This window comes from Octopus bimaculoides, chromosome 1 (genome assembly GCF_046866305.1).
Source record: "Octopus bimaculoides isolate indiv1 chromosome 1, ASM4686630v1, whole genome shotgun sequence".
Classification (NCBI taxonomy): domain Eukaryota; kingdom Metazoa; phylum Mollusca; class Cephalopoda; order Octopoda; family Octopodidae; genus Octopus; species Octopus bimaculoides.
The window spans coordinates 87,876,889-87,895,693 of NC_142928.1; the positions used below are offsets into that span (position 1 = coordinate 87,876,889).

Genomic DNA, 18,805 nt, shown 5'->3' on the forward strand with positions numbered 1-18,805 from the left:
AACATTTGATGTTATAATATAATTATTTGTTCAAAATAATAATTCAATGATAAAATGGGAAATATGAATATTAATTTCAAATTTTGGCCCAAGGCCAGTAAGTTCAGGGGAGGGAATAAGTCGATTACATCGACTCCAGTGCTCAACTGGTACTTATTTTATCGACCCTCTAAAGGGATGAAAAGCAAAGTCGGCCTCGGCAGAATTTGAACTCAGGACGTAAAGATGGACGTAATGCCGCAAAGCATTGCGTCCGGCGTGCTGACGATTCTACCAGCTCACCACCTTAATGTGAATATTGATATCAATTGATGAAATACTTACTCCGACAGGCAGCTGCTTAACTTTCCAGGTGTATTCTCATCAAACCACGATAGATTTTGTCGCAGAATATTTATCATTAGTTTTTTCCGCATGTAAAATATTTGTTTCTCTGTAGAAATCTTCCATGATGTAACATGAGCGTAGGCTGATACAAACACTATAGCTGCCAATCCTAAAGATATATAGAAATTTGTATGTTTCAATGCATGTATGTTCGTATTGATGAAATTTAGCAACAATAATGTTCTCTTAATTTAGCAACAATATATTCGCAGCCTAAAATATATGTGCTTTTAGAAACACAATGCAATGTATGATACAAGATAGAAACAATCAAGGCCCGATATACAAGTCAAGAATCTCTTTTTACGAAGCCATATCTTTCCATGCTAACAACATTGTTCTTACATATCTAGAAAGACTGAAGTAAAAATTAGATGTTAAGACTTTCATACCATTCATAATGACATTAGAAAACGTAAGTGAAGAGAAGTGAATACAAGAGAAAACCAATTCTGGGTGGAGAAATAGACTGATAGAGAATTTATATCAACTTTCACTCACACTTGTAAAATAATATTAATATTATGGCTACTCCTAGAAGCATCCTCGTATCTGACGACAGAATGAATCAATCTTCTGTATACTTCTTTGTAGCTAAATGAAGTGATTTATAGGGTAGAGAGAAAGAGACAGCTACGTCTATTCAAGTACTATTTAAGTATTTCTATGGTCATTATAACGGTCTCTCAATCATGTCAGTATTGGAAACATTCATGTGATTTTATTCATGATAGAGCGCAAAGTAATTATACTTTGCGCTCTATCATGAATAAAATCACATGAATGTTTCCAATACTGACATGATTGAGAGACCGTTATAATGACCATAGAAATACTTAAATAGTACTTGAATAGACGTGATGCATACCACATCCGACATAGATGGAGTTAGGATGTCAAATGTCTTCTATAGTGAGGTATTTCAGATTAAGCATTGTCAGGGCTTCTATTTCAACCACTTTAAATTTCACCTAAAGCATTAATGCAACATAAAGTATTAACTGCTGCTCTGTCCTTACCACTGAGTCACCTGTACACATGTGACGAAGATAGTAGAAGCGCAGTTATCATCTATAGGTATACAAGAAATACAAAGATTTTTTAAAAATGTATTTTCCCTACTCATTAAACTAATCTTCATTCACCAAATGCCTGTAGACCAAAAACTCGGCAGAAATAATGAATCTTTGTGGTTATCGTCAATGTCTACAATCTTGTTCCAATTGTTTTCAAATTTGGTTTATGGATTAATTTTTGAATACTAATTATAAAAATGAAATTCATAATTAAAAAGTCATTAACTTTTGAAATTTGCAAAATTTGGGTATTTTAGTCAATCAAAAGCGAATATTTTACACATAACCGTGAAGTTCTGTCAGCATAGTAAGCAAAGCAGCTCGAGTTCCATTGCTGATTGCGAAGAACTCTGTTTCCATAGTAACCAAAGATGTTGTGCATGCGCACAAGGAATGTAAACAAGGTCTGCATACCACGCTCAGTTCTTCTAGGAACCACTATCTTCAGTGACCTGTGGCGAGCTTATAATCATATCTCAGAAATTGTGGGGTGAACCATAGCATTGAACCATAGCATTGAATTTATAAACTCAAAAGATGGGACTCACACTCAACAAATTGAGAGTATATGGGCATCTTTAAAGCGTGGAAACAAACGCCTGTATAGGACACTCCATGGTTGACTCTTATCTTTGTGAATTTATGCGGAGAAGGAGAAATGAGAAAGATAATTTATTTTATGAAATCCTAAAGTGTATTGCAAACTTTCGTTCTTGAATTTTTTAAACTAATAAATGCCTATTTTAAGCAATGTTTTGATTGTTATTCCTAGCAACTCCTGTTTGTTTACTCGTAGCTTTTAAATATTCAATTTGCTCGCGAATCTTTTAATGTTTTTCACTATTTACTGAGCTAGTTTATCGTTTTGACATGCCGGTGCCTCTCCACCGCTTTCTCGCATCTGTGACAGATGATGGAAGAGGCAGCAAACGCACTGTTTTCTGATTGGCTGAAAATTCTGAAAATTATCAAACTTTGAACACCTCTAACATTTGCGCAAAATTTTTCTGGAATAAATTAATAATAAATTCGATTTCAGCGTCAAAAATTACATCTGTATTTAAATTACATCTACATTAAAAAAAAATTTTTAAGATTTCGATATGCAGTGACGATAACCACAAAGATCCGAAATAATTGCTCTTAAAAAGAGCAATTATTTCGTCTTTTGTTTCCAAATTCTTTTAGGGTATATTCTTTGTAATCCTAGTACTTATTCTATCGGTGTGTTTTGCCAAACGGCTAAGTTACGGGGATGTAATCACAGCGACATCGGTTGTCAAGTGATGGTGAGGGTACAAGCACAGACACACACACACACACATATATATATACATACGTATATACATATATACATGTATATATACATATATATACATGTGTATATATACATATATACATGTATATATATACATATATATACATGTATATATATGTATGTATACATATATGTATATTTATACACAATATATATGTATATATATATATATATATATATATATATATATATACATATATATATATACAATATATATATGTATATATATAGGTATATATATATACATATATATAAGTATATGCATATATATATGTGTATATATACATATATATATACGTATATATATAAATATATATATATATATAGACATATATAGCTGTATATATATATACATATACATCCGTATATATACATACATGTATACATATATATAGATATAAATTATATATATATATACATCTATACATATACATCTATATATATGCATATGTATACATACAGATATATACATATATGCATGCGTACATATATTTATACATATAATATACCTACATATATGTATATACATATATAGACATATATACATACATGTATACATATATATACATATAAATCTATACACATCCATGAATATAAATACATATATATCTATACATATACATCAAAACATATATATGTATACATGTACATTATACATTTACATCTATATATATACATATATATACATACATATATATGTGCAGATGTATATACACATATATACATGCATACATATATATATATATAATAATATATATGTGTGTGTATGCATGTATATATGTGAGATAATAGTTTCACTTTTAATAGTTACAGTATTAATAGTGAAACTACTAAAACTGAAAGTATTATCTCACATTACAATAGAGATGTTGTTTCACTTTTGACACGAAATAGTGTAAGAGATAAGAGGTTGCTCCAGGTTTGTATTAGGCAAGATATTGAAATGCTTTGGGCCCATGACACTGCATGGACCCTAAATAAGGCATGTGTAAAATTTGAATGAAATCGGTAGGGTATTTCTCGAGATTTAGTGATGTACACATACAGACAGACAGTCATTTTCAGTTTTATATATATATATAGATTAAACAACTGGATGCCATACAACAAAAAACTTCGATTCACTCCACAGAATATCGATCTTCCTTTCCTAATTCCTTGCACGCCCCTCAAGCAGAATATAATGCCATTTTCAGAATAGTATTGCACTAATTATAAATCACTCTTAAAACGGTGTCAAGGTAAAAACATTCAGGAGTAAATGAAAACCTACGTTATCTATTATATTGTATCATATTAATATAGAAGTTAACTTATTTTAAGTTTCTTTATATTCAAAAGAACTCACCAATGTAATTTTATAACGTTCGCATCCATAATTCCAAATATTTCGTTACATCTGATGCAGGAATGGTGGTTTGTGCAATTTCTGCTTCTTCCACTTTTCTAACATCTTAAATTGTAAACCCAATCCTCTTTTGAAACAGTACTAAGGTAAAATATGAAAATTTCCTACAACAGCTTAAATGCGTTGCAAGCATGTAATATAAAAAGGAAATAACCTTACCAACATAATATAACGCAAGCGTGCCCATGGGGTCGAGGAGTAGACTCTCTGGTACAGACTCATCCACTTTGCATGCTCTGCCAAAAAGCAATAAATTGTATGGAAATATCAGTCATTTTTTTTCTTTTCTCTGAATTCCTAAATTATTTTAAATACGTCTCACATCTAGTCAATAATTACATGCAGTTTAATCTAGGTAATTTCAAAAACCTCATCCTTTAACATTTTATTCATTAAGAGTAATGAGATAGCTGAACGACTTGAACACTATAAAGTGGCTTTACTGTATCATTTTATGTCCCTTTTTGTTTCAAACCCATTTTCCTGTTGGGGTTAGCTTTAGAGTTTACCACCACCAAAACCACCACAGTGACAAAACAGTAACTTGTTATATCGACTGAATCAAAGTGACAATTCTACTGCTACTTCTTTTATCGAACTTCTCCGCAATGACTGGTTCAGTATCTAAACAAAAAAATTCGGTATTTAACTACTTAGCTCAGTTATCGATTTCAGCAAAGAGGACAACTATTATTGATATATTTTGTACACTAGTGTTTGGGGAGAGTGAACTTAAAATAGAGGGCATGGCCATTTACTAATATTATGCAATTATTTATTAGAATTTGATTTACAAACTTTATACATCTTTTCTGCACCTATTCCTATAAAACTACTACACAGTGGACATGCTGATTACAAAAGAACTATCATTTCTCTACCTGCATTCTTCGTTCGTACCTGAAGTAAATGATGAAGTCAAATATTTTAGCCCAAGTAGTAATTAATATAAATGTATAAAATCTGAATAAACGCTGAAGTTATGAATAAACAATAAAGCTATCTCCAGTTGAGTTATAAATAAATGATTAAATGCAACAACATTTAATGCAAAAAATATGATTAAATGTTAATTAAATAGAAGACATTTAATTCATAAATTTGTGGCAAACTTACACTCAAAGCTTAAGAGAAAGGAATCCAAAATTTTGCAAACATGCTGATCCTAAATCGTTACATCAAAGTTAATACATGAGGCAATTACTGACGTTTCTAGTCAGAGGATAACTTCCTACCTCCTCCTCCGTTAGCACTACCTTACTCTTTTGGCTTAGCTCTGTAAAGAACATTTTAAAAAAATACTTACTATTTACAAATCAGTTTCAAGTTTTGGTACAAAGCCAGCAAGTTCGGCGAGAGAGGCTAGGTCGACTACTTCGACTACAGTACTCAACTCGTACTTATTTTATCGATCCCGAAAGAATAGAAGGCAAAGTCGGCCTCGGCGGAATTTGAACTCAGAACATAAAGACGGGTGAAATGCCTCTAAGCACTTTGCCTGGTGTGCTAACGATTCTGAGTAGCTCGCCGTTTTCTTATTTACATATCGCCAGGTACTTATGTGTTATCTCAAGTTTCAAATACTGAAGATTAACATCAAAAGTAGCGTGGTGCTTTCTCAGTAATAGTAAATTCAGATAAAATACCAGCAGATAAAAACAAATTTCATCAATATTTTATTAGTTATCCAGTCGATGTTTTTACCATCTATCTGTACTGCTTAAATAATAATGTGACGTAACATCTAACCTTCTGATTTTGTTATCAACATCAAATTTAAGTTTGAATTAATTTGCTTTTTCTTACAGTAACTTTAGTACATTTGTCTTATCCAATACTCATTTTTACTTTTAAATGCATCAACAATTTTTGGGGTTTTCCAACTAGCTATTAAAATATTTTCTTCTTTATCTTATAGGGCATTGCCCGTGGAGTTGTAAGAGACGAACTGTAGACGAGAACATTTACTGCAACTATTCGACAATTAGAATTTGAGTAAAATTAATATTTTTAAATGTTCCCAATATTTCAATATCGGCAGAAATATGGAATAAAACTTACTTACATGGTTATATTTGCGTTAGTATCAGACATTTTATCTAGCATTTCACTAAACACAATAATCAAAAGAGGTATTGAAACTCCGTGGATTGCTGCAGCAATCCCGCCAATTATCATGAAGAAGATATCCAAGCCTGTAGCATAGCGGAACTGAAAAAGAAAAAAATCTTTATGTTCTTATCTAAGAATATAAAGGAGAACTGGATAATGCATTTATCAGCATCACGATCATTGTAATCATCATAGTCTTTGAAGTCGCCGTCATTGTAGTCGTTGTAATCATCATCATCATTATCATCATCATCATCATTGTCACATTTTATTTAAATTTATTACTATTGTAATCCATATCAAACGCAAATATGACTATGTGGTTAAAAATATCACTTCGGAACCGCATGATTCGGGTGCAGTCCAAAAGAGAGATACTTTGCTTTTTCCTCTGCTTTTTCTTTTGCTTTTTCTTCTTTTTCCTCGTGTCGATCAATACCTTGCAGATCACATCTAGTTGACGGAAACAGTACGGAAGCAAATCGTGTATCCGTATACATACATACATACATACATACATACATACATACATACATACATACATACAAATGGTGAGAAATTATTTTTTAAATCTGCGTAAATTACATATAAAAAAATAAAATCGCAAATGTTCTCAAAGCTTTTAGGTAATTTCAAAATATATCATTAAATGTTTTTGCATATTTTGAAATACAATGTATAACCAAATAGTAATAGAATTTTTCCTACTGGTTTTACCTATAATAGAGCATATTTAGAATCACTAAAAATTCTTACCTAATTTCAAAATATTTCATTAAATGCTTTTACCTAATTTCAAAACAATATAAAATAAAACAATATAAAATAAAACAAAATATAATAAGTGCAGAATAGTAGAGTTGATGGAATCATTGTTGAGTTTTGAAACACGTTTGTAAGAACGGACATAATAAAGTTATTTTAAGGGATATAATAAGTCACTTAAAAAGTGTAATAAAGTTGTGCCAATTAAAATACAATGCCTATAAATATCAGCCGATATTACTTTATAAATTTCAGTTTTTTGTATATTACATTCTTGCTCGTTGTTGAATAGTCACTCTGGTAGAGATGGAAAACAATAATATTCAGCAAGGTTGGTCATCACAGTTATCTATATATTGACTCGGGGGAACTTTTTGTGTATGGTTGCTTAATTTGCTGACAATGTAGTGTCACTCTTACACGAAGCACCAGGCCATTTTGACTAATATTAGTATTCTCAGTACCCTTAGCATATTGAAATGTATATTAAATTTTCGAAGTAATAAGAAAAATTGTTTTTAATATTGATTAGGAACCATTTAACAATAGCAGCATACGATGGAGTTTGGTCCATTACATTTACTGACTTTTACATCCGTAATTTTGTATGCCATTTTGCTTTCGTCGCTATTTTGTAACGATTTTGCTTGATATTTACTTTTAATAATTGAATGGTTTTCTATGACCTTTTTCCTTTTTTAATTTCCAAGTAATATTAACAGTAAAAACTTTAATTTATCTAATTAATCTACGGGTGCTGAGACGGCTAAAATCTTTGGATATAGTAAGTTTAATTATGTATTATAAATTGAGTCTTGATTAATGTTTATAAAAATTTTGACGTTCTTTGAGTTACGTGTTACTTTTCACGTTTGATTTTTGAAATTCCTAAATGCCAACTTTTTATTTAGAATTTCATATTGATTAAACTCAAAAGTTATTGTCTTTCAAAATGTATTTCCTTCATTTCCTCTAGTCGACGATCTCTAACTGAAGGATTCAAGACTATTGTTCTAATTCGTTTCGTCAAGTTATATGGAATGTTAACTTGAATTGTTTCAGGAGGCATGGTGTAAAAAGGAGTATTGTCTTCAGCCAGGAGATTTAAAGAATATACATCGGGTTTTGATATTTCATTTTAATCACCAGTATATCCATGAAAGGGGGTTGTCATTATTGTACTCTAAAGTGAATTATTAAGGTACGAATGCGAGAGCAAAGAGGTGGTATCAATGCATAGATGAAGAGCAGTTGAAAAAAAAGTGAAAAATTAATACTTCAGAAACCCCATTTTTAAGGAAAATATGTAACAGTCTATACTGAAATCATTCAATAAACATGACTCTAAGGTCCAAATTACCAAAGACAAAATCAAAGTATGCTAACGTTAAACAGAACCTTTAAGAAGAGGAGAACTAGAATTCTACAAAGACAAACATCATCTAGGTATAGGGACAGATCAACAAGTATGAATCCAAACTTTTGAATAACCAGGTTCAAAAATCAAGAGATTTACAACAATCCCTCAAAAATTCAATAAACTGGATATTAAAGATGATATCTCAGAATTCTGTGAAAGATTTAAACCTATAGAAAAGTTTGTGAAGAAAAAAATGACACATCCTTAGTCAATAAACAAAATTTAATATCGGACTATAACAGTAGAAATGTAGTCGATGAATTTTGTCCACACACTTTGAAATTTCTTACTGGAACAACAAAATGAACACAAACAAAATTCAACTTTTCCAGACACCAATAGATGCATGTAACTGATTTAAAATTATCAAAAGGCATAAAAGAAACTGATAAAGTTCTGTTTCTATTGGGGATACAAAATGCCACAAGAGCTTTGCAGAAACGAGGTTACATACGGAACAAAACATATAATAAAGAAACTAGAAACTACACACACTAAAGTTATGAAGCAACTTTCTACTTTTTATTTATACTGAGAATGCGCGACAGATAAGGAACTAGATTACCATACTTTTTTTTTAATAGCAACTTCTATGGATTATACATATGCAAATTCATTATGGAAGTATGCGAGAGGGCGAGGACTAGCTATATTGATATATATATATATATATATTGCTCTAAAACTAAGCTTCATTACAACATGGTCGACATTTTGCTAGAACTATTTCTGAAAGAAGTTTATAAGAGACGATCTTGATAAACAAATACAGTGAATTGAAATGTCTATATTGCTTCTACAATATCACGAAATCGAAGCAATTAAATACTGCCTGAATTCATTTACCTGCGAATTATGAGGCGTAATGGATGAGATATTTACTATAGATGAATGTTCATTTAGAGCCCCACCACTAACAAGGGTCAGACACAGTAATTCGTAGCAGATTTGCGCCATTTACACGAATCTAGTTTTGGAATATTATGATTTAAAGTATATAAGCAATTACATTATTTACATTATTTACATTTGACGGATATTTGTCCTCATCTTGCTTGTTGTTAACACAACGTTTCGGCTAATATATCCTCCAGCCTTCATCAGGTGTCTTGGGGAAATTTCGAACTGAGGTTCTCATTCCTAAGGTATTTTTTGATGTTATTATTATTATTATTATTATTATTATTATCATTATTATTATTATTATTATTATTCAGGTCATTGCCTGGAATCGAACTCGGAATCTTGGGGTTAGTAGCCCGCGCTCTTAATCACTACGCCATATGCCCGTAGTGGTTAAGAGCGTGGGCTACTAACCCCAAGATTCCGAGTTCGATTTCAGGCAGTGACCTGAATAATAATAATAATAATAATAATAATAATAATAATAATAATAATAATAATAATAATAATAATAATAATAATAATAATAATAATAATTGATTACTACCTAGCTCAGATACCAGGAAACCCCAAAATGGCTGAAGTTCAAAAGATAGTGCTCATGGGAACTGCCCATATCCTACGTAAAATACTGTCTATGTGATCTCAAATTTTAAAGCAAACACATAATTTTCTTATGGTTTCTTAAACATTCACTTGAACAAAACTGTACAAATCCAAATATATGGTACCCTAGGCATAACACCTACATGAACTTCTAACTTGTTGTCTCTTGAGGTCTCTGGGTGAGACTTGGATCCAACTTGTACAAATGCAAAACAAAAGTCAAACATAAAATAATAATAATAATAACATAGAAAAATACCTTAGGAATGAGAACCCAGGTTCGAAATTTCCCCAAGACACCTGATGAAGGCTGGAGGATATATTAGCCGAAATGTTGTGTTAACAACAAACAAGATGAGGAAAAATATCCGTCAAATGTAAATAATGTGCATAATTCTTCATCTCTTAAATATAGAATTATAAACAATTACCACAAATATTTAGAAATATCTTCAGTAGTTATTTGAAAGAAAACGGGAAAAGTTCCTGGGTGACTGTTATATTTTACAGAAGGAAAATTTTGTTCAGCTAAAAACAGTTTTAATCACATAAAGTGTTGACCTTCAAGTTGAATTTGTTATAGGATTCAGGGACATAAAATTTCATTATGTATGTGTATGTGTTTGTGTGAACGTCTCTGTATGTGTGTGTGTGTGTGTGTGTGTGTGTGTGTGTGTGTGTGTGTATGTGTGTGTGTGTGTATGTGTGTGTGTGTGTGTGTGTGTGTGTGTGTGTGTGTGTGTGTGTGTGTATGCATAACTACATGTGAACTGCTGGCGATTTTTTCCTCCGTCTTCCTTTTCTCTTGAACTTTCCTGTCACCTGTTTCTGAAGGAGAGCTTTGATCGAAACGTAAAACACCCTTTCTTTCCTTCCTTGAGCGACGTTTAATAGTTTGCATGTACCGCGTCCTCGCGCTGTTGTTTTGTTTTCTTTTTCTTGTTCTGTTTATTTCTTAGTTTTTTTAACCAAATTACAAAGCGAATTCGCACATCTACTTCATTCACCGTCTTTGAAATCTATACTCATTCAAATTATCATGCCATTACAAAAACGTCTATCTCATTACAATCACTCCTGAGGTGTTTCGTTACAAACGTCACTCAGCTGTATCATTACACTCCTCACCGAGTCATTTCATTGGAATTTGCCTGATTTGCGTTTTTACAGACATCGCTAAAATTTCATTTCAACTATCTCATTACAATCAACATTGATTTGTGTCATTTTGTTTTTACCATAGTTGAGCGTAGCATTAATAACACTGTTGGAGTGTTTCATTGCAACCACTACTACCGAGTTGCATCATTACCACAACCTCTTAGGTGTTTCAATACTGAGCTGAGCTTCGTCATTGGAACTATTATCTGTACCATCAAAACCACATCACAGCTACTACTGGTTATGTCACAATAGCAACTGCTGAGTTATCATTGTAGCCACCATTGTGCTGTTTCTTTACAACTGCCACTGAGCTATGTTATGTAAAGCAATACTAAGTTGTCTCATTACAACTAATGTATTTTCACATTTTGATGTGTTACAATGTTCGATTTTTCTTATAAATCTTCATTATTCTTTTTAAATTATTTCCCTATTATTTTAATTTTTCTTATAAATATTTAAGTTATTTCACATTTTCGTTTCCTTTTCATACTTTATTCATTTATAATTTCGATCATTTTTATAAAGTTATTTAAAAACAGACTCAGCAATGTCATTTGATATATGTGAAAAAGATGAGATGGTATTAAGAAAATACATACAAAAGCCAGCCAGAGTCCATGTTTCCTGCTTCTATATTTAATGACGTTAACAATAAAGGGAGACACTGTAAAACAATTTGCATGGCGTTGCCAGGTTAGCAAGGTTATTCGACGTGCAAGAATAAATACGAGAGAGTGCTGAAAAGTTCCTGGCTTTTAGGGTGTCGCGAAAAGCTTGGTTGGAGGCCCAACCTTCCGAGTTCTTTTACATGATTTAGAAAAACTGGAAGACCGCTGCAATAAGTGTGTGAATCTGAGAGGGGAATATGTCGAATAAAATTAACTAATTAACTGATCCTCCTATATTTTCTTTTTCTCAAAGCCAGGAACTTTCCGGCGCCCTCTCGTATTTATATATTTCGGAGTTTAGACATTGGAAAGATTTTGCTTCTTTTCTTTTTTCCTTTTTCGGTTGGGGTGTTTTATTTTGTTTGTTTTTTTTTTCTCTCTTTTAGTGTGTAGCATATTATCTCCGATATCAAAATAAATATATAAATACATTATTTAAGTTGTTACATTGGCTTTCTTATGTCCTCTTTTATGTCTCATAATGTAAAAAAATTACAAATGGAATGGTAGAGGAAATATATTGTTTGAACATAAGTTTATTAATGTATTATCTACTTACCAACTTAAAAAACGACACCTTGCCGCCACTTTTAGTTTCACTTTTGGCTTTACTTTTAGTTTCACTTTCTTTGTTGTTAACTTCCCAATCATTCGAAACTGAAAATCAAATTTAGTTCATCTGTTAAATTTTTACGACACAATACAATCACATATTTCAAACAGTATTATATGTCACACAATTTAATTATCTCTACAAGGCGGCGAGCTGGGAGAAATGTTAGCACGCCGGGCGAAATGCTTAGCGGTATTTCGTCTGTCTTTACGTTCTGAGTTTAAATTCCATCGAGATCGACTTTGCCTTCCTTTCTTTAGGGGTCGATAAATTAAGTACTAGTTGCATACTGGGGTCGATTTAATCGACTGGTCCCCTCCCCCAAAATTTCGGGCCTTGTGCCTAGAGTAGAAAAGAATTTAATTATCTCTACGAAATTTTAGTCACAATTCTGCCAAACTCTTCTTAACCTTAAATATATATGTTATTTTGATTTATCATCAATCAGTGATAGCACTTTATACGTGATCGCTGACTAAGCAATTAAAAGTGAAAATATATCTACAATTTGAACTAAAATTTATATTTTAGAAGGAAATATTAATTACTTTATTTAATAATTTTTATTATATTAAAACATTAAGTGAAGATAGAAGTATTAAAATACCAACAAAAAAATTAGGTACAATTGACTTCAAAATGACACTTAATTTATTTTGTCCCCACGAGTTGATGTATTAATTAAAGCTGATTCTATAGTTTAGCCTTTTCTTTTACTTGCTTCAATCGTTGAACTGGGGCACCGCCTTGAAGGGTTTTAGTTGAACAAATCGACTCCCATTATTTATTAAGTCTGGTATATATCCTGTCGGTCCTTTTTGCAAAACTGCTAAGTTATGGGGACGTAAACAAAGCAACAGCGGTTGTCAAAAGATAGCTGGGTGACAAACACAAACACAGAGACATGCACACACACAATCACGCGTTCACTCACAAGGCTTTGGTCGGTTCGGGGGTTAGACTTTAAAAAATTAAATCAGAAGAATAAAGTGGAAAGAAATTGAAATGCAAATATCAAAAATGAATAGTCGAGCAAAATAACCTGTACGACTAGAATCTTTGGATCGGCCAGGTTCTAAAGATATGTATTTTCATTTTCTGTAAAATCTTTAAAAACGCAATAAAACGTAAGATCAGAAAAAAAGAACTGAAATACAAGGAGCACCTGCTGATTATAACAAATGAATCACTCTTTTGTTAGAGATTTTGAAAAGCAGTTTTATGTCAATCTAAGTTTCATTGATCATTTAGATAGGCTAGTGCTTTTCTAAATTTGCAGGCTGGTTCACCTTTGAGTGTAGCATTGATGAACGTCATATTTTGTAATTTTTTTAGTCACATCGGGTGTCTTTCAAGTCATGCTTTTTCTTTTTCTTTCAAGTGTGTTCCAGAATTTGTTCCAGTACATAAGAACACACTATTTAGCATCATTGCTGATGATGATTTCAAACTGTTGCTGTCTCCTTTATATACTCTGGTCCGATTTCGTTGGTTCTACCAGAAAATTTCATATGGTGAGTGAACTCTATCTGCTTTCTCTGTTCGTTGGGTGAACACACATGAAATGATCTTCATGATCTTTATATTAGATCTGCTATCAAGATGTTTATTTTTGCATCGGTTGACATAAGAAGGCTTTGGAGACCCAGGTGCTTATTGGAAACAAGGTTCAAAGCATATAAGTGGTGGATTTGTCTTTTGCTATTTAAATTTTCTAGCCACGATTTCGTATCTAGAACTCGTAACCTTTTGTTGAGATGTTTGAACGAGTAACCGATAGTAACTACTCATATTATGCTTTTGTAGATGGAGTTTACTAGCTGCGGGATCATTTCCATGGCATGTTTTTTTTTTCTGTTTCCTGGTTGTCATCTTGTAGAGTAGTTTTAATTATCTACACAACTAGAGTACATTACTGTACTTCTCAATTAGGAACGAAAATTTCAGGCCTGATGCCTATAGTAGAAAGGATTATGTAATTTATTATTAAATTTAAATTGTGCCTTTTTGTATGTTTTTTTTTATACTAGAACCAACAGAATGTGCTATCACCTTATTTGCTCATGATCTCTTGGAGTTTAGACGGATTTAGTCCACCCCTTTCAACGTTCAGTGGGAGGTCTTCTTTACTGCTGAAATAATTACGGGTGGTTCAAATTATTCTGTTCTGGCGGAGTGAGATGTTTTAGATAGTCATCCACATGTGTAAGTTTTATTAGGAGTTTTAGTCAGAGCCAATTTCAAGCCAATTATATAGATTTATTCAAACTGAGCCCCGCACTAAGAGAGGACCCTGCGCACCCACTCGAGTGGAGGACGCTATGATTAAATAAAAAAAACCTTTGACTGCGTCAAGCAAAAATAATCGCACGATTCTTTTTACCTTTTCGGGCGACAAGCGTATGACATTAGAAAATGATATTTATTAACTGATATTTATTTTCTGCGAAATGAGTGCATGACAACATCTGACAAGGCAGTGCATCATAATGAGCTCAGCTCACCTAACTCAACAAACACCGAAGGGTAAGTTACGCCGTTGATTACCCTGAGGCATTTTCCTATAGCGTATCTCTCAAGTTATTTTGTTTAAAGGTATGTATTTATGTATATAGATAGATTTTTATAAAGATAGAAATACCTATACCTCGCATAATAACGTGAAATAATCAAGATCACCCAACTTTCTTTGTGTACGATGATTTTTGGAAAACTGCAGCTCACTTTTGGTTAAAATAAAGAAAATTATGTTTGTAAAAGGGTCTTCTCAGAAAATAAGATGTGATTAAATAAAGATAAATAAACATAAGAGATAAAAAGAAATTTCATTTTTTAGTATCCCAAATAGCATATTTTAGGAAATGCACCAATTTTAATTAAAGCAGTCAAATGATTAATGAGTGTCCAGTGAACATGAAGTTTCTTGATACTGTGAATGCAATGAAACTATTTAATTTGTTCTTGCATATCTATATTTCAATGTTTTCTTGCTTGTTGTTTGTTTATTTGTTTCCCAATTTCAGTTTAACATTGCCATTTATCTTGCATGTCAAATTGCAACTTAAAGTCTTTAACCTGCATATAACAGAGAAACGGGGTTATAAGTAGATTCAATATCTACATATTAATTTAAATAGTTTTTATTTCATTATCATAGAGAATATTTACATTTCTATTTGCTAGAACTTGTTCTTTTGCACCCTATACTTTTCTTCTTACTCCAAGGCTTTTAAAATTAAAATTGAAATATTTTGCTTTATAAGATGCATACATGCATATATCTATTATTTTTCAGTGCCAGGGTGTCTTTACTGTAAATGATTTTGTTTTGTAATTTCAGTTTATTGTCATCGTTTAACTTTTCTAAAAAAAAACAAAAGTAATAGAAAAAGCCCTTACATCACGGCAAGCATAATCAGAGATAGAGACGAAGGGCGAAACTGTCTGAGCGGCAATCAGAAACGAGCACTTGCCAAGGCTAAAGCAGCAGAAAATGAAAAACAAAGAGGTGCTATAACGAAACTGCTTGTTACTCCAGCTTTAAAGCAACGGCGTATTGAAGGTGAAGAAAACAAGAACGATTCAGAAAATGACAGGCATTAATCCAATTATAGTTGATGAATACAATGATGAAATTGGTAACAACTTAGAAAGAGATGATGCCGCGGTGAATCAAGTTGAAGACAATGTCAACGCACCAGAAGACAGTACGAAAACTGGAAGTCCAGATATAATAGATGAAGACTATGGCCAAACATCACACAGTCATGGCTCATCGACGAGTACAGTCATAGTTAGCATTTCTGATGACCCGGGCGACCAGCTGGCCAGCAGATGTAAGCCAAAATTATTTAACAATGAAAGGCCCTTTTTCTACGAAGTGAAAGGGATTGTGTTTTTCAAAATTTCAATGTAAGACGAAACCTCCAAATGGTGAATGCCTCGAAAGACTTTGGATTAAATACCCCCAGTCTATTGCTTTTATTGTAAGCTTATTAGCAACAATACACTTGGTGCATTGTCAACAAATGTATTCAACAACTGATCTAATCTTCATACAAGTTTATGTGAGCATGAAATTTCTAAGAGCTATTTGGAAGCCACGTGGAGACTGGGAGTTGTATCAAATACTTTGTAGTTGACAAACCATTGACAAAGAACATGTAAAAATCATCAATGGACATGCAAATCACTGGTAGCAAGTTTTCAAGAAATGAATGAACTGCTGAACATTATGGCTACAACTATTTTGAATGAGATATTCAAACGCATAAAAGCAGCTAAATACTACGCCATAATTTCAGACTGCACACCTGATATGAGTCACCGAGGAAAAATGGCTCTAACGGTCAGGTATGTGTTTGATGGTCATTCGTCTCCTCTGGGTGTTTATGAAAGTTGATAGTAACACAGGAGAAGATTTCTATAAAACATTATTAAACTCAGTGAAGGAATTGAATTTAGACGTGAAAGACATTCGAGGCCAAGGCTATGACAGCAGTAGCAACATGCAAGGTGACATCTCTGGAGTACAAGGAAGACTGTTGAACGATAATTCAAGAGCTTCCTTTGCAACCTGTGCATGTCACAATTATAACCTTTTACTCGGAGATGCGGCCAAGTGTTGCCCGGAGGCTATAACATTCTTTGAGATTTTGCAAAAGATCTACGTATTCTTTTCAGCATTAAAACTAAGAGGTAAGCTTCAGTTTTTAAGAAACATGTACCTGACTCAACAGTGAAACCCTTAGTAGAACAAGGTGGGAGTGTCGGATTGATAGTGTTAAAGCTATCCGTTACCAGCTTGGAGAAGTATACAATGCGCTTCTGGAAATATCTGAGATAACTGATGAGTCCACGACAAAAAAAGAGGCAGAATCTTTAACAAACCAACTAAAAGACAACAGATTTTTAGTTACTCTGGCATTTTAGCATGAAGTACTTTTTAAGATTAACTTTGTAAACAAAGAACTACAGGGGAAAACAAAAAACATTGATGAAAGCTTGGAGTCATTTGAAAAGCTTTTGTAATGGTTAAAAATCTACAAAGGGGGAGGTTTTGATGATGTCTTAATAGGCACAAATGAATTGACTGAAGCTGTTGAATTACCACTGGAGTTAAGAACGTTTCAAGAAAAAGGACTGCGTAGAAAAAAGTGATATTTTGATACGACGCAAAAGATGAAACTAGATGATCCAGAAGAAGCATAAAAAGTTCAGTGCTTCAATTTCGTGCTATTCAGGCTCTAGAGTCTAAATTTCAGCAGCTTAAAAGCTACGTGAAATTATGTGCATTTTTAAATAAGTTCCAGAGCTTACAAAAGGCAGAAATTAGGAAGCACACTGCAGACTTTGAAGCAGCTTTATCGGAAACCACACTAAGACAGCACTGACGGAGAGGTAGTTATTGAAACAACTAAAGACGTGAATGGTTATCTGTTGGTCGCAAAACTTGAAGCTCTAAAAACTTTTCTTCCTTTCAATGCTGTTAAGCCTCCATCTCTGCTTGAATACATGACAACAAACAATCGATTCATTGCTTTTCTTAATGTTTTTATTGCTTTGAGGGTTTACTTAATAATGACCGTAACAGTCGCATCAGGTGAAAGAAGTTTTTCAAAGCTAAAACTGATTGAAACATACCTACGGTCAACAATTTCACAAGAGAGACTAAATAGTTTGGTGATGCTATCTATAGAAAATGACGTTACAAAACCATTGACTTTGAAATGATTTTGAAGAACTCCTCAGATAAAAAAAAATAATAAAAAGTTAGAAAAGTTTGTTTTTAGAAGGCCTATTCACAAGCAGTTTGTCAGTAATTATCTTGACTAGTAATAAAACATTAAAATTTTCATATGTGCTTTCAATTTTTAGTATATCATTGTGACTAATATGGAGCCCGCAACGCTTTTTTGGCTGGGACTGGCATACTACACGAAGCATAAAACATCATTCCTCAGCTATTGTAGAGTAGAGGGCGCCACTCTAATTAGGCCCCGAACTTCCTAACTCCGGCATTGGCTTTTGTTCACTGGTAGTGGCATTGCGAAAGACTACATCGCTCTCAAATATTACCTCCAAACATTTTTCTACTACCTAATCAATAGTAATTTATGGATATTGTGATATTACATCCATACTACCAATGATTACATTTGTAAGGTCATAGTAATGGTTATACTCAGTGATTTTGTTGAGGAAGTATTCAATGTTGTCAGATACTTTTACTACTAGACATACGATAATTGAAAGAAAATATGATAGACTTTTGTTGCTGAAGATGTTCACTCTTCAAACTGGTCTGGTTGGCAGTTTCATAAGTGGTTCCAGTGCAGGTTTGTGGTCTTTCCTAAGTTTCC

The 18,805-nt window shown here is 32.7% G+C and overlaps 1 protein-coding gene across 1 annotated transcript in view; it reads right to left on the reverse strand.

Annotated features, from left to right (window-relative positions):
* Positions 1-12,581, reverse strand: part of LOC106870660 (ATP-dependent translocase ABCB1) — a 112,667-nt gene extending 100,086 nt beyond the window's left edge. The window contains exons 1-4 of the mRNA XM_089353464.1: positions 12,390-12,581; positions 6,255-6,400; positions 4,349-4,425; positions 325-496 (exon numbers count right to left, since the gene is read on the reverse strand). Of these exons, the coding sequence (XP_089209590.1) occupies positions 325-496; positions 4,349-4,425; positions 6,255-6,367 (362 nt within the window). The 5' untranslated portion in view covers positions 6,368-6,400; positions 12,390-12,581. The remainder of the gene's footprint in view (positions 1-324; positions 497-4,348; positions 4,426-6,254; positions 6,401-12,389) is intronic.
* Between the last annotated feature and the right edge of the window lie 6,224 nt (positions 12,582-18,805).